This window comes from Giraffa tippelskirchi, chromosome 4, assembly GCF_054371585.1.
Source record: "Giraffa tippelskirchi isolate mGirTip1 chromosome 4, T2T-mGirTip1v1.2.pri, whole genome shotgun sequence".
NCBI classification, from domain to species: domain Eukaryota; kingdom Metazoa; phylum Chordata; class Mammalia; order Artiodactyla; family Giraffidae; genus Giraffa; species Giraffa tippelskirchi.
In genome coordinates this window covers 2,494,248-2,508,465 of record NC_137278.1, presented here as the reverse complement: position 1 = coordinate 2,508,465, position 14,218 = coordinate 2,494,248, and the positions used below count along the sequence as shown (strand labels likewise).

The window sequence follows — 14,218 nt, the reverse complement described above, 5'->3', positions numbered from 1 at the left end:
GCCAGCTCCCCATTGGCAGCAAACAGCTCCCACTCCCCCCATTTCTGCCTTGCAGGGTCCCAGCCAGTGCCCAGAAGCACTTCCGGCGCTGATGATCCCCGCCCCCCATGGTGCCGGCAGCTGCCCGCCCACGCCGGCCCGAGCTGCCCAGCCCGCTGCAGTGTGTCAGGATCCTTATGTAACACCCCGGCACCCACGCGGCGCCTGCCCCTGGAGAATGCATACCCGGTCCTTAAGAAGCCCGTCTACACTGCAGCCCTGGGTGGGGGGCCAGGGCTGCTCCCCTGTCTGCCCCACGGGGAAGGAGGAAGGAGCTGCAGCTTGGGCGCAGCAGGGCCGAGGGTCCCCACTCAGGCACCAACCTGGGCACACAGGTCTGCAGGGCACGGGCCAGGGTGCGGGAGGCTGTCCCTCCCCCAGTGGGCAGCAGGTGGCACGGGAGGGCACAGGCTCTGGGCAGAGACCAGGTTCAGGTTTACTGTCCACCCCCACCTAGGGCTGGGCCCCCTCGTTGCCCAGTGAGGACAGTGAGGCAGGTGTAGCCAGAAGCCCCGAGCCAAGCACCTGGGTATGAATCACCCAACAGTGACCACCGCCCCACAGATTGTCTCCACTAGCCACGAGCGGTCTCCTGAGCTTCGGTTAATTAACAGAAAAAATTCTGTCTCGCTGGCCACCTTTCAAGTCCTCGATGGCCACATTTGGCTTAGAGGCTACCATACTGGGCCATCAGTTATGAACTATCTCCGGAAAGTTCCACTGGTCGGAAGGTCATCCAGCATCTCCCACGGTCCAGGTGCCATGAAACGCTTCCCACGTAACAGCTCAGAAAGTTCAGCCCTTATCGGCGGCGCTGGTGACATTATTATTCATACAAGAAACTCTGGGTTATTTTTGAAGGAGCGAGGACAGTTTGGAGGAGAAAGTTAAGAAATCACCAGGAGGAGGGGAGCCCGTCTTCCCGCCCTGGCAACCATCACTCGCCACCCTCCTGGAGCAGCTTATAATGAGGCTGGGAGAGCTGGCCTGTCCCCCCAGGCCGTGCCTTGATCAGTCTGTCTGGCGCCCCCTCCCTCCCCTGCCCACTCATCCCCCACCACACCCGAAATAACCCATTCCCTCTCCAAGGTCGCCATGGCAATGAAGCTTCTGTGGACGGCCTAGCGCTTGGGAGTCCAGGAACCCCCATCTCCATTCAGCCCAGAGATGTGGACGTCAGCTCACCCAGGGGAGAAATGCAGACCCCCGCCTGCAGAACGGGGCGCTTCCCTGGGCCGGGCCAGGGCGAGCGTGGTCCACGCATCCTTCTGCTGAATATCAGAGTCCCGGTTCTCCTGCTGTGGCCAGCAAGCTCGGCCTCTCTCCACACACCCTATTCCTGTCCTCCCCTCCTGTCTCAGCATGCCCCCAGCCAGCCATAGCTGAGATGACCCTCGTCAAGTCCTCAGGAGCCACCGGGCCACCCACCTGTCGATGCTCAGTCTTTGTCCTGCTTGACCCGCTGACCACCTGGACACAGCTCATCACTCCCTCCTTGGAGTCCCTCCTCCCCCTGGCCCTTGAGGCTCCTGCCTACCTCCCACACTCTGGCTCAGTATCAGAGACCGCGCTAAAGCCCACGTCCAACCGCGTCGCTCCTCCGTTCAGCCCCCACTCCTGGAGGAGCAGCCTCTGCACTCGCAGGCTCTGGCCTCTGCTGCCCTCTGAGCTCATCCTCTCCCACAGCCCTGCCCTCACTGCTTCTCCTCCTGCCACAGGGCCTTTGCACCTGCTGCTCCCTCTGTGTGAAACACTGTCCCTTCAGAGAGAGCCCAGGGCTTGAGTCCCCGTTTCCTCCAGTGTCTCCTCCAAGGTCCGCTTAACAGATACTGGTTTTCATGAGCGGCCTGAAGTCCAGCAGTTGATGGATAAGGTACACGACCAACCCTGACTCTGCGGGCACGTACTGCCTGTCTGCCGTGAGCCTCTGGGCAAGGTGGGGCACACGCAGAGCCACTTGTAGCTCCGCCCGGGAGGGGAGGTCTGTCCGCCCAGGACCCAGCACAGGAGCTGCTGGCTTGGCCAGCTCCAAGGCACCAGGGAAAACGGACCCTGTGGCAGGGTCTGAGGGCACCGACCAGGGATCCTGGTGTGACCCCAGGCTGACAGGGATGTCCACGGATACAGCCATGCTTCGTCTAAGCGAGCAGCCGGGGGATGACCTGGCTGGAGGCACACTGTCCTCTCTTCTTCACCACTAAGGAAAAAAACAGTTCTCACCACCTCAAAGGGCTAAGATCAGGACTGGAGCAGATGTTGGAGCATCCAGGCATCCCGCTGGCCGATGCTAACATGCTGTGCTTGCCCCCTGGTCCTCCCCCACCTCGCCCACCCAGTCCCTTCTCTGAAGCCCAGCCAGAGGATCTTTCCGAAGTGCACATGTGCTCAGGTGATCCGTTGCCTCAGGCTGTCCCGTGGCTCCAGGCAGAAGCCAGCATCCAAGGGCCTTCCCGGAGCCGGTTCCTCATGGGTGTGAACACAGCTCAGTAAACGCTCACAGGATGAATCAAGGAGCGAATAATCGTCCATAGACCTGGTCACTGGAGGTGCTTAGGGAGGAGCCAGGGTCCTCCTGGTGAGGAGCACCATTCTCAGCCCAGGTGGCACGGGGAACCCCAGTCTGGCTCTGCCCACTTAGAGATGGCGTACACGGTTCTATCAACCCTATCAACCATCCAGAAACACCCCTGCTGGCCCTTCCACGACCCCTGAATCCTCAGATACTGACTCACTGTAAGGTTGAGTATGAGTCATATATTAAGAGCTTTTCCGTATCCCAGTGCTTTGAAAAGCATTTTCTTGGTTGGCCTCTTGCAGGTCACTGGCACGTTCTGCTCACTAGCCAGTGCGTCCCATTCTGGACCAGTGAATGGTTCTGCCTCGGGCCCAGACAGAGGGATGAGGGCTTGGGTCCCAGGTGTGCCCCGGTCCTCGGTTCCCGTCCTCTCCTCACCTGGCCGGGCCCTGGACGCTGACCAGGCCCAGGTCCTCGGAGCTGTCGATGAGCTGGCACCGGAACTTCTGGTCCTGCAGCACGGTGCTGATGTGGCACCAGCTGTGCTGGGCCACGGCTCCGCCCACGGCCAGGTAGTAGCCGTCACCTGCCGGAGAAGTGCCGGGGCTCAGCGTGGGGCTGCGGGGAGGCGGGAGGAGGCAGGACAGGGAGGGGCGGCCCAAGGCCTCCGTGGAGGAAACAAGCCCTTCTCCCTTGAAAATGAGCCACCCAGGCCCATGTCGGGGGACCCTCCCGATGGGGCTCTGGGTTCTCATCGCCCACAGGACAAAATGCGGGGAGGAGGGGCTGCACAAGGCAAGGGAGCATTTTCTGGGCACGTCCAAGGCTTTCTCCCACTTCTCAAAGGATCTGTGAGCCAGGGAAGTGTAAGGGCCCCCAGTACCGTCACCCCATGGGAGAGTCTGAGTCCCACCTCTGCCACCCGCGCTGGCTGACCTCACACGAGTCTCTGTCCATCTCTGAGATGGCATCCTCACCAGCCCCCGTTTCTCTCCACATTCCCATGCCCCCGCCCCGTTCCTGGGGTTCCCTGTGGTGGCCTTTCAGAGGCTGGCACTTTTACAGCCACTACACTGCTGACCCTCCCGCGGAGGCTGACATGTGTCACCACCCAGGGTTTTCCAAAAAGGAGACTGAGGTTCAGAGAGGCCCCACGTGCGAGAAGGCTGGCCTCTAGCCAGCTCTGAGTCCACAGCCTATGGAGCAGCCTCCTGCTGCCCAGGAACTGCTGAGCGGAGGGCAGCCCAGCTCTGCCCAGTGTCCTGAGAGAGCCACTGCCCTGGGCGGGTAACCTCAGACGGCTGTGCGGCCCTGGGTCCCTGGAGAAAGGAATGCTGCCCACTGTCTGTGGATCTCGGCCACCGCTCTCCCTCCCTGATGGGAGGGGCTGCCGCGCAAGAGACCAGACTGCTCCCACGTCCGCCAAGGGATGGGCGTGGGGAGCTGAAGTGACGGGCAGCAGACCTAGCTCAGGGGATCAGACCCGTGCAGAGCTCCCCGTCACCGGAGGCATGCAAGCAGGAGCAGAGGACCTGCAGAGGGCAGGTGTCAGCTTGGGCCCAGAGCCAGAGATCTTCTAAGGACCTGCCCCACCCTCAGACAGGGAGTTACACGGGAACCTAGACGGCCGATTCGGCATAGAGGCCGGAGGCAGGAAGGAGGTAACCTCTCCCTCCACGTGGGAGGCATGGCCTTATCCTTGGCTCACTCTGTTTCGGGCAGGCGAGCTGAGCACACCCATGTTGCGGCTGCCCTGAAACCCCGCAGGACAGGCAGGTTCGAGGCATAACCACCGATCGCTCAGCGCTCAGCTTCACTGCCTGAACAAAGGCTGCATTCAGCCTGAAGCAAGACCTCTGATCTCCCAGGCTCTGACCGCAGCGGGCAGACACAGGGTTGCAGAGTGTCCTTGGAAGCCCTTCCCGCCCGTCCGCAATGGCCGCCACTTCACCAAGGTAGGCTGCCGTCGGGGCCCTGCTGGGCCTCGGGGCACCTCTCACCTTCAAAGGCAGGGGTCAGCGGGGAGGCCTGGGGGCTGGGGGCCAGGCGGCTCACGGTCAGGTCGCTCTCTGTGCCCCCGCGGTGGTTCAGCATGCAAGTGTACACCGTGGAGCCTGCGGGCAGGAGAGAGACCCCGGAGAGGGGAGCCGCTCAGCAGGGCAGGCGGCCCCGCAGGGCAGCGTAACCTTGGCCAGATGCCTGGGGGGACCTTGAAAGGCCCCTCAGCTTGGTGATGCCACCATGACTGAATGACCCAGAGAGGGATGGGCAGGTCACCAAGCACTGCCATCCACGGAGGAGGAAGAATCAAGAAGGAGACTTATTTTTTTTGAAATGTGACTCTTCCCAACCCATCCCTCCCACCCACCCCCCCTTCACGCTGGGACACTTTCAGGGCAGGATTTACATCTCATTCACTCTGGTGCTCGAGTGCCAAGCCTGGCATAGCAGAAGCTCCATGAATGTCTGCTGAATACATGAATATGTGGATGGAAGGTGGATGGAGGGTGAATGGGGAGGCGGGAGAGGGTGGGGGCATGGATGGATGGGAGGAGGGGGTGGGTGGGTAGAAGGGTGTTGGCTGGATGAATGGGGGAGAGGGATTAGGGGAGGTGAGTAGCAGAGGCATGTGATGAGGTGTGTGGGTGGGTTGGCTGGATACATGGTGTGATGGGTTGAACTGTGTCTCCCCAAACGGTGTGTTTGGGAGATCCTAACCCCTGGTCCTAACCCCTGGTCCCTCTGAAAAATGGACCTTATCTGGAAATAGGGTCTTTGCAGACGAGATCGTGTTAAGAAGATCAGAGCTCATGAGAGTGGACCTCGTCTAACACAACCGGTGTCCTTAAAAGAAGAAAGTGCAGGGTGACGGCCCTGTGGCCGCGGAGGCAGAGGTTGGAGTGATGTAGTTGAAACCTATGGACTGGCGGCCGCGGCCGGAAGCCAGGAGATCCCACGGTCTCTGGCCCTGACTTTGAACTTCCAGCCTCAGACTCTTAACACAACACATGTGGGTTGTTTAAAGCCACTCAGTGCGGTGTTTTGGTGCAGCAGGGCTAGGAAGTGACGGCGTTGGGGCTGGGAGAGTTTGGGGGTGGGCAGATGGGTGGGGAAGATGGTAAGGGCATGGGTGATTAAAAAAAGGGGAAGTGAGGATCGCAAAGACTGCCCGGGACACGCTTACACGACGGGATTATTCATCCTTCATTTTGAATTCAAATGTAAGTGAGCATCCCGTGTTTTCACTGAATTCTAGAAACCCTATCTGGGGAGAGCATTCCTGGTGGGGAGTGGACAGGCTCCCCGGTCCCAGGAGACGGTTCTGAGGGCCTGCTGCCTCGAATCCCATCTGGAACAAAGTCAGAGGGGGGTAGTGGAGGACACAGAGGAAGGCGGAGGGGGCCTGGGCCTCGGGGCTTGGCAACCAGGGCAGAGAGGTCGGGAGGCGGGGGCCCAGTGCCAGGCCGGGGGCAGAGCCACGAGCCCAGGGTCAGCCTGCCACCGCGTCTCTGTGCTGGGTCCGCGCTGCGGTGGGAGAGGCACGCAGCCCACCCGCTCCGTACCTGGGGGCTGGCTGACGTCGGCTGAGAAGAGCCAGTCGGCAGCCTTCCTGGCGTCCGGGCCCACCAGGTAGAACTTCCCGAAGTAGGACATGTCGAACACAGCAGCAGCCCCTCTGCAGGCCAGACACTCCTTCTTGATCTGAAAGGTTCCAGAGTTGGGGTACTGTGGGGGCTCCGGAGCCTGCCTCCCCGACAAAGACCCCACAGCACTGGGCTCCAAGACCCTCTCCTCCCCTCCAGCTAGAAATGCATGGTCACATTCTTCCCGGCACAGAGAAGAACGCCCTGCCAGTGCAGGAGACCCAGGGAGAATGGGAGCCATGAGATGGTACACTCTAAAGGGTGAAGGTCATGCAAGATATGTTCTTTGACCACAATGGAATCAAATTAGAAATCAGCAGCAGAAGAAAATTCGGGAAGTTCACAAATAAGTGAAACTAGACAACACACTCCTTAATAACCAATGGATCAAACGACAAAGTCACCAGGAGGATGAGCAGACACTTGGAGAGAAAGGAACGTGAAAAACCACACGTGCAAACTGACAGGGGGACGCCGGCACCATGTTTATCCGGAGGCTAAACCTGCAGATGCTCTCAAGGCAGTCACCTCACACTCCGCTTGGAGAAACTAGAAAAAGGAAAGCAAATTAAACCCAATGCAGGCAGAAGGAAAGAAATAATGACGACTAGGAAGGAAATAAACAAAAATCTCAAAAGATAGAGAAAATCAGCAAAATGGAAAGCTGGTTTTTTTTTTGAAAAGGTCAGTGAAATTGGCAAATTGTTAACTGAACTCACCAGGAAGAATCAGAAAAGACTCCAAGTGCTAAAATCAGGAATAAAAGAAGGATATCACTATCCAATTCATAGGAAAGAATTGTAAGGACTACTGTGAGCAACTGTCCACAAATAAATTAGACATGAAATGGAAATCCCCAGAAAGATACAAATTACTGAAGTCGACTGAAGGGGAAAGAGAAAGTCTGAATGTATCTATTACAAAAAGAGACCTATTTAGTCATGTAAAACTCTCCACACAGAAAAGCCCAGGCCCACATGGTTTCACTGATGAATTTTACCAAACATTCAAAGAAGAATGAATGCCACTTCTTCACAAACTCTTCCCATGAGGCCAACATTACCCCGACGCCAAACCCAAAGACCCCATAACGAAATCAGAGACCAACATCTGTCATGACTACAGGTACAGACATCCTCAGTGAGACACCAGGACATCCTCAGTGAGACACCAGGGCATCCTCAGTGAGACACCAGGACATCCTCAGTGAGACACCAGGGCATCCTCAGTGAGACACCAGGACATCCTCAGTGAGACACCAGGGCATCCTCAGTGAGACACCAGGGCATCCTCAGTGAGACACCAGGGCATCCTCAGTGAGACACCAGGGCATCCTCAGTGAGACACCAGGGCATCCTCAGTGAGACACCAGGGCATCCTCAGTGAGACACCAGGGCATCCTCAGTGAGACACCAGGGCATCCTCAGTGAGACACCAGGGCATCCTCAGTGAGACACCAGCACACTAGATCCAACAACACAGAAAAAGGATTACGTGATCAAGTGGGATTTACCCCAGAAACAGGAGGCTGGCTCACCATTCCCGAATCAACGTAATGTACCATATTAATGGGACAAAGGACAAAACCCACATGATCATCTCAATAGATGAAGAAAAAGTATTCGACAAAATCCAACACTCGTTCGTGATAAAAGCCCCATGTAAACTACAACTAAAAGGAAAACCCCTTGACCTGATACAAAGGCATGAGCGAAATCGCACCTAATGAGAGACTGGACGCCCGCTGCTGAGGTCAGGGACAAGACGGGCGTCCACTCTGCCGCGCCACTCAGCGTCGAGCCGGCAGAATGTCTGTGCTACCAATGACATCATTACAAAAGTGAAAAGACATCCCACAGAAGGGAAACAATAATTACAAATCATAAATCGGATAAGGGACTTGTGTCCAGAAGGTATAGAGAATTCTTATAACCCAGTAAAAAGACAAACAACTCAATTTTAAAATGAGAAAAATATCCAAATAGAAATTTATCCGAAAAAGATATAAAAATGGCTAAATAAGCACATAAAAAGATGTTCAATATCATTGGTCATTAGGGAACATTGCACTGGAGGTCCAGCCCAGTGCAATTAAGCAAGGAGAAATAAAAGATATCCAGACCGAAAAAGAAGAAGTAAAACTATCTCTATTAGCAGATGACGTGATCTTGCATATAGAAAATCCTAAAAAAATTCACTAAAAAACTATTATAACTAATAAAATAATTCAACAAGGTTGGAGGATATAGGGTCAATATACAACAAACAAAAAAATCATTTCTATACAATAGCAGTGAGCAATTAATGAAATTAGGAAAATAATTCCATTTACATCTTCAAAAAGAGTTTTTGCTGCTGCTACTGCTGCTGCTAAGTCGCTTCAGTCGTGTCCGACTCTGTGCGACCCCATAGACGGCAGCCCACCAGGCTCCGCCGTCCCTGGGATTCTCCAGGCAAGAACACTGGAGTGGGTTGCCATTTCCTTCCCCAATGCATGAAAGTAAAAGTGAAAGGGAAGTCACTCAGTCTTAGCGACCTCATGGACTGCAGCCTACCAGGCTCCTCTGTCCATGGGATTTTCCAGGCTAGAGTACTGGAGTGGGTTGCCATTGCCTTCTCCAAAAAGAGTTTTTAAAGGCTTACAAATAAATTGAACAAACGAAGGGCAAACTTGTACTCTCAAAACTAGAAAATATCTCTGAAGAAAATTAAAGGAGACCTAAATAAATGGAAAGACCTCTCATGTTTACAAGCTGAAGACTTACTATTACTAACATGATGGTAGCACCCATATTGATCTACAGATTTGACAGGGTCTCTACCAAAATCCCAGCTGGCTTCTTGGCAGAAGTTGACAAACTGATTCTAAAATTCATACAGAAATGCAAGGCACTTGGGATGTTCAAAACAATCTTGAAAAAGAAGAACAAAGCTAGAAGATCTGCTCTTCCTGATTTCGAAACTTACTACAAAGTTACTGTACTCGAGACAGTGGTACAAACATGTGGATGGAAATATAGATCAATGGAATGGAATGGAGAGTCCGGAAATAAATCCTCACCTTTATGGTCAGCTGACCTGCCACAAGGATGCCAGGGCAAGTCAACGGGGAAAAGAGTAACCTTCAACAGATGGTGCTGAACAACTGAATAGCCACTTGCAAAAGCCTGAAGTTGGGTCCCTTCCTCACACCTTTCACGAAGCTTCATCAAAATGGACCACAGACCTAAGTATAAGACCAAAAACTATACAATCCTGAGAAGAAGATGTAGGAGTAAATCATTGTGACCTGGGTTAGGAAACAGTTTCTTAAATATTACAGCAAAAACACAAGGGACAAAATAAGGCATACGTAAGCTGTCGTTTCGTTCAATCACCAAGTCGTGTCCGACTATTTGCAACCCCATGGATTGCAGCATGCCAGGCTTCCCTGTCCCTCATCATCTCCTGGAGTTTGCCCAAGTTCATGTCCATGTCAAGTACATAAGCTGTATTTGTAATTAAAAACTTTTGTGCTACCAATGATATCATTAAAAACACAAAAAGACAACCCACAGAAGGGAAAAAATAATTACAAATCATAAATCGGATAAGGGACTTGTATCCACAATGTATAGAGAATTCTTATAACCCAATAAGAAGACAAACAACTCAATTTTAAAATGAGCAAAATATCCAAATAGAAATTTCTCCAAAAAAGATAGAGAAATGGCTCAATAAGCACATAAAAAGACATTCAACATCATGGGGTCATTAGGGAAACACCACTCAGATCATTGACATACCACTTCACACCCACAAGGACGGCTAGAATCATAAACAGAATTATGAGCGCCGATGAGGATGGAGACATTAGAACCTCGTCCACCGAGGGTGGGGGCGTAAAATGGTGCAGCCACTTGGGAAAACCCTTGGCAGGTCCCCAAAAGTGTTAAACACAGACTCACCGCGTGCCCCAGCAGTCCCGCTCCTGGATGGGAAAACTGAAAACATTTGTCTAAAAACGTGTACACACATTTGCAGAGCCGCGTTATTCACAACAGCCCCAAAGTCTAACGACTCCAGTGTCCGTCCACAGATGAGTGGGTGGATAAAAAGGAGTGCACCCGTGAGATGCAACACCGTTCAGAAGGAGGAGTAACGAAGCACTGATACGTCCTCAAATGTGGCGGGAACGCTGAAAACAAGCTCGGTGAAAGAGGCCAGTCACTGAAGACCACCACTGTGTGAGTGCCTTACACGAAACGTCCAGATACAATAAGTCTACAGAGACGGGACGTCGATTAGAGGCTTCTGGAAGGTGAGTTTGGGGTGAGAGAGGGGCAGAGGCTGCGAATGGGTCAGGAGCCCGTGCCTTCTCCCCCATCCCACGGTTCAGACGCCACTGCTCAGCGGTCTACAATCAGCAGCCTCACAGCCAGCTGCCCTCTGAGGCCAGGCATGGGGTGTGGTCCGCTCAGGGTTACACAGGAGGAAACGACGGAGCCTGGGTCTGTCCAGCAGTGCCCCGGCCCCAAGAAGCCCCCAGGTGCATCCTCCCCACTGTGTCTTCAGTGATTCCACCTGGACGGGAGGGAGGGCGCAGATGGCGGGTCTCCATACCAGGGAAACTGGCCAGTGCCAGGGTCAGCTCGCTGCCCTCCACCCCAGGGCAGCTGGCCGCCACACAGCTCCCCACTGGCTCTTTCCCTGAGCCCCAAAGGCCGCTGCTCACCGCTGTCCAGACCCCACCCCCCTATACGGCTCCCCCTCCACTGTCGGGCGTCGGGGGTGCCTTCGCTTACGCTGCTGGGGCTGCAGAGCAAACTCCCAGACGACTTGCAGGCTGACTCTCTCTGCCCGAGCTAGGGAAGCTGCCAAGGCTGAGAACAAGTGTGCGTCTCCTGCTCCGGGATGTCGAGGCGCCTCTGCTGGGATGCAGCCAGGAAGCGGCGCTGGCACCCCCGCCCGGCGCCCACATCCTCAAGGGCCTGAACACCCCGCGGGCCTTGGAAGCCGCCCAGCAGAGGTGCCAGACAGAGCCCCGTTCGCTCCCAGGAGAGGCAGCCCCCAGGGCCTCCTGGACTTCCAGAGGCACATGCCTCCCCTCCCATTTCAGAAGCCTCTTCCCCGACGCCTTCACTAGAGCAAGCTTCGGGGGGACGTGTGGTTCTTTCCCTATTGGATCAGGTGCAAAATCAAAGTGTGGGCCAGGTTCAGAATATATTCAGAATTTGCAGGCGGCAACAGCAGCCTGAAACCCAGCCCAGGGCGCTTCTGAGTGAGGGGCCCCACACGACTGCCAGGGGTCCCACGTCCAGGAGGCTTCCTAGGCCTCCCATCTCTGGGGACCCCCCAGGCTGAGGCCATGGCCCCAGCTCAGCGTAGGCACTGAGCGGGCCTTCACCCCGCCGCGCGGTAGGCCACGTGCTCAGGGACAGAGAGAGCACGTTCTCCTCTGTAACAGAACAGCTGGGTGTCTCAGCAGGGACACTGGAGTCGTCTTCCCTGCAGACGCTGGGAGACCATCCAGTGTGATGTGGAACTGGGGGAGGCCTGGCCCCTAGGAGCCTGTCACTTCCTCCTCTCCAGCTGCACTGGGGAGCCGGGCGCAGAAGGGGCCAGGAGCTGCCGGAGCATCCTCACTTGCCCATGTCCAGAGCAAAGCAGGGCGGAGAGCGGGGGCCAGCTGGGGTCGCCTCTGCTCCCCACCCTGGGTGCCCGTCTTGGACCTCCTTGTCCAAGAGGAGGTAATAGCGGCAGATGGGAACCACTGCCCTGGACCCAGCGGGGGGCTCGCAACCCACAGTCACGCTTGGGAGTGGCTCCAAGGGGCTCCAAAAGGTGAATGCCCAGCCCAAGACCATACAGCCTGAGGCAGGCTGGGCGGCCCCCTCCAGCCCTGATGCCCCCACAGGCCTCGCCACCGGCAAAGTCTTAGCACAGCTGGAGGGCAGAGGAGAGCATCACCGATTCTGCCTCAAAACTGAGTCACCCTAAAACGGGGGAAGGGTACAGAGTGCTGGCCGGGAGAGGGCCAGAGCTCCCCGGGCACCTCCCCCCGACCATGCAACGCGACGCCCAGCTCTCTGTCCCTTCGGGGATGGGGACCTACCACATCGTGGTGCGGAGGGAAGCCGAAGGTGTACTCCTGGCCCAGCAGCCGGCTGTAGGCGTAGTCCTCGTGTGCCCGATGCCCGTACGCCCCATAGTAGTCATAGGGGAGCACCTGGGGCAGGAGAGGGGGCGTCATAGCCCTGCCCCTCCTCCCTCCACACGCCGCGTGGCCCGGAGCTGGGTCCTGTGGAGACTGAGGTCTACAGGACAGACAGATCTTGATCCTGCCCTCGCCAAGCCCCCACCCCCATCACAGGGCAGCACGCTCTGGACGAGGCTGGTTGGAGGCAAGGTGCAGGCATGCCAGCAACATGGCATGAGTAACACCATAGTCACCGCAGCAATGGGAGGGCTGGGGCCCCGAAGATGGAGAAGAAATGGGGTGTGCTCGGGTGGGGAGAGAGGGGGAAAGAGGGGGCTGAACGGTCAACAGGGCTGGTTGACTGGGACCCCGGGGGACACCCCAGGGCTTCCGTCTCAATGTCGAGGGGCTGGGATGGGGCCTTGGGATCAGCCTGCTGAAGAAGAGACAGAGTCGGGGGTAGGGTGGCTGCAGCAAGGATTCCGGATGCTGTTGCCATGGCGATCCAGGACTCGGTCCTGATCTGGGCCTGGCCCTGCTCAAAGGGCCTTGCACTTTCAGGAAGGGAGAGCCTCTGGACAGGTGGGGAACCAAGGTGCAGAGAGACTGACACTTGCCTCCAGTCCCTCAGAGTCCTGACCGCCAGGCCTGAGAGCGGGCGGTGGGCCCCAGAGGCCGGCCTGCAGCGCCTTTTGCCTTGGCCTCTCCTGTGCTTGGCCAGCCACTCTCTGGAAGGCCCAGAACCCCGCACCCCACTCCTTGTCCTGTTCCTGCTGATGGAGCCCCTCCTTCCCCACCCCTCCCTCCCAACTCTGCAGCCACTCCTGGAAAAGTGTGAGCGAGCTGGTCACCTCTCACTCCCTGAAGGGCCAGCCCCGTCTCCTCTCACAGGTGAGAGCTGAGGGTGAGGCCCTGACTGAACTGGGCCTCTCTGCCCCTCCAAGTACCCCCTCACCCCCCACCCCGGACTCCCGGCTGAGCCCTGGTGCAGGGAAGGCCTTTACAGGAGCCTCTGCAGGTGGCTCCCACTGGCCCTTGAGTCCCCTGCAGCCTGGCCAGGGAGCAGGGAGTAGGGGACGTCCAGCCACCCAATGCCCTGGGCTCCCAAGGTGGCTCCTGGGTGGGGGTCTGCAAAGCCCACACATCTCAGAACCGAGGATGTGTTCCTGATTCCGGCTCTGGTCTCCTTCCCTTGCCCACAGGTTCTGGGGAAGAGGGGCTTCCAGGCATTAGGCTGGAGGCAGGGAGGGGTCTGTGCGGGCCCTTCCTCTCTGCTGACCCCAGAGGCCATCAGGAACTTGCCTGGGACATGGTTGCTATGGAGATGGGAGGTGGGCTGCTGAACTATAGCAACAGGAAGGGGCTTTTTGTTTGTACAAACCTGGATCCACTCCTGTCCCGCTGGTTAAAGCGTCACATCACCTGTCCCAGAGACCCGGGGCCTCGCAGGCAGGATGGTTTCCGTTCTTTTCTCTGAGAACCCAGTTCCCTGGAGGCACTGCGTGGGAGGTGGGAGCCCCCACGAGGGCACCCAGAGGCCAGGACGCTACGAAAACCCCAACTTACAAACTAACACACGGAATGCATAATTTTGTGCTAAATCCTCCTACTCACATTAACAGTTGCAGCCTCCAAAAATATATGAACAAAATTATAAGAAGATGCTCTAATTTCTCCCGTAAACAGGGGAGTCTCATGTGCAGCCTCCTGGCTGCAGAGCACTGGCTTTCCTGGGCCCCTGGCCCATCTGGGCGGTGGGAGGCTGGGCACTGTGGGCAGTGAGTGACGTCTGTGGCAGGGCCCTGAGTTCATGGGCGGACCGGGCAGCCCGGCAGGGGCTCG

At 56.5% G+C, this 14,218-nt stretch overlaps 1 protein-coding gene across 5 annotated transcripts in view; it reads right to left on the bottom strand.

The window, feature by feature from the left end:
- SARDH (sarcosine dehydrogenase) overlaps positions 1-14,218 on the bottom strand; it is a 62,672-nt gene that overhangs the window by 20,322 nt on the left and 28,132 nt on the right. For all 5 annotated transcript variants that reach the window (XM_081595893.1, XM_081595894.1, XM_081595895.1 and 2 more), the window contains 4 exons: positions 12,293-12,406; positions 6,118-6,256; positions 4,555-4,668; positions 2,993-3,140 (listed from right to left, as the gene is read on the bottom strand). In XM_081595893.1, the coding sequence (XP_081452019.1) occupies positions 2,993-3,140; positions 4,555-4,668; positions 6,118-6,256; positions 12,293-12,406 (515 nt within the window). The remainder of the gene's footprint in view (positions 1-2,992; positions 3,141-4,554; positions 4,669-6,117; positions 6,257-12,292; positions 12,407-14,218) is intronic.